The 801-nt window shown below is 64.3% G+C and overlaps 1 protein-coding gene across 1 annotated transcript; it reads left to right on the top strand.

The window, feature by feature from the left end:
• Positions 1 to 175: 175 nt before the first annotated feature.
• On the top strand, positions 176 to 773 carry DIRAS1 (DIRAS family GTPase 1). The gene has a single exon (XM_009279775.2). The coding sequence runs from the start codon at positions 176 to 178 to the stop codon at positions 770 to 772; it is 597 nt and encodes a 198-aa protein (XP_009278050.1). The 3' UTR covers position 773.
• The last annotated feature ends 28 nt before the right edge of the window (positions 774 to 801 follow it).

The raw sequence follows: 801 nt of genomic DNA, 5'->3' as shown, positions 1-801 counted from the left end.
GCAGGGGGGGCTGCATCTCAAAGGGGGCTGTGAGCCAGGGGCAGGGGGGGCTGCCCCATTCCCCCTGCGGAGTAGTGCCCGGGGGAGGGGGGGGTCCGTCCCGAAGCCCCCGCTCCTGGCATGACGCCTCCCTCTGTCCTCTCCCTTGCAGCGGCGACAGCATCTCCGGGGCAAGATGCCGGAGCAGAGCAACGACTACCGGGTGGTGGTGTTCGGCGCTGGCGGCGTGGGCAAGAGCTCACTGGTGCTGCGCTTTGTGAAGGGGACCTTCCGGGACACCTACATCCCCACCATCGAGGACACCTACCGCCAGGTCATCAGCTGCGACAAGAGCGTCTGCACCCTGCAGATCACCGACACCACGGGCAGCCACCAGTTCCCGGCCATGCAGCGCCTCTCCATCTCCAAGGGCCATGCCTTCATCCTGGTCTTCTCCGTCACCAGCAAGCAGTCCCTGGAGGAGCTGAAGCCCATCTACCAGCAGATCGTGCAGATCAAGGGCACGGTGGAGAGCATCCCCATCATGCTGGTGGGCAACAAGTGCGACGAGACCCAGCGGGAGGTGGAGAGCAGGGAGGGGGAGGCCGTGGCCAAGGAGTGGAAATGCGCCTTCATGGAGACCTCGGCCAAGATGAACTACAACGTCAAGGAGCTCTTCCAGGAGCTGCTGAACCTGGAGAAGAGGAGGAACGTCAGCCTCACCATCGACGGGAAGCGCTCCAGCAAGCAGAAGAGGACAGACAAAATCAAGGGGAAGTGCAGCATCATGTAGAGCCCCGGACTGGCCCCCACCCCCCCCCC

The sequence above is a fragment of the Aptenodytes forsteri genome, unplaced genomic scaffold, assembly GCF_000699145.1.
Source record: "Aptenodytes forsteri isolate BGI_AS27 unplaced genomic scaffold, ASM69914v1 Scaffold147, whole genome shotgun sequence".
In the NCBI taxonomy this organism is placed as follows: domain Eukaryota; kingdom Metazoa; phylum Chordata; class Aves; order Sphenisciformes; family Spheniscidae; genus Aptenodytes; species Aptenodytes forsteri.
Note: the sequence above shows the minus strand (reverse complement) of the source record. Positions and strands in the feature narration are given on the sequence as shown.

Excerpts from the sequence above, each read along its gene's own strand:
- DIRAS1 (XM_009279775.2), top strand. The coding sequence starts at position 176 with ATGCCGGAGCAGAGCAACGACTACCGGGTGGTGGTGTTCGGCGCTGGC.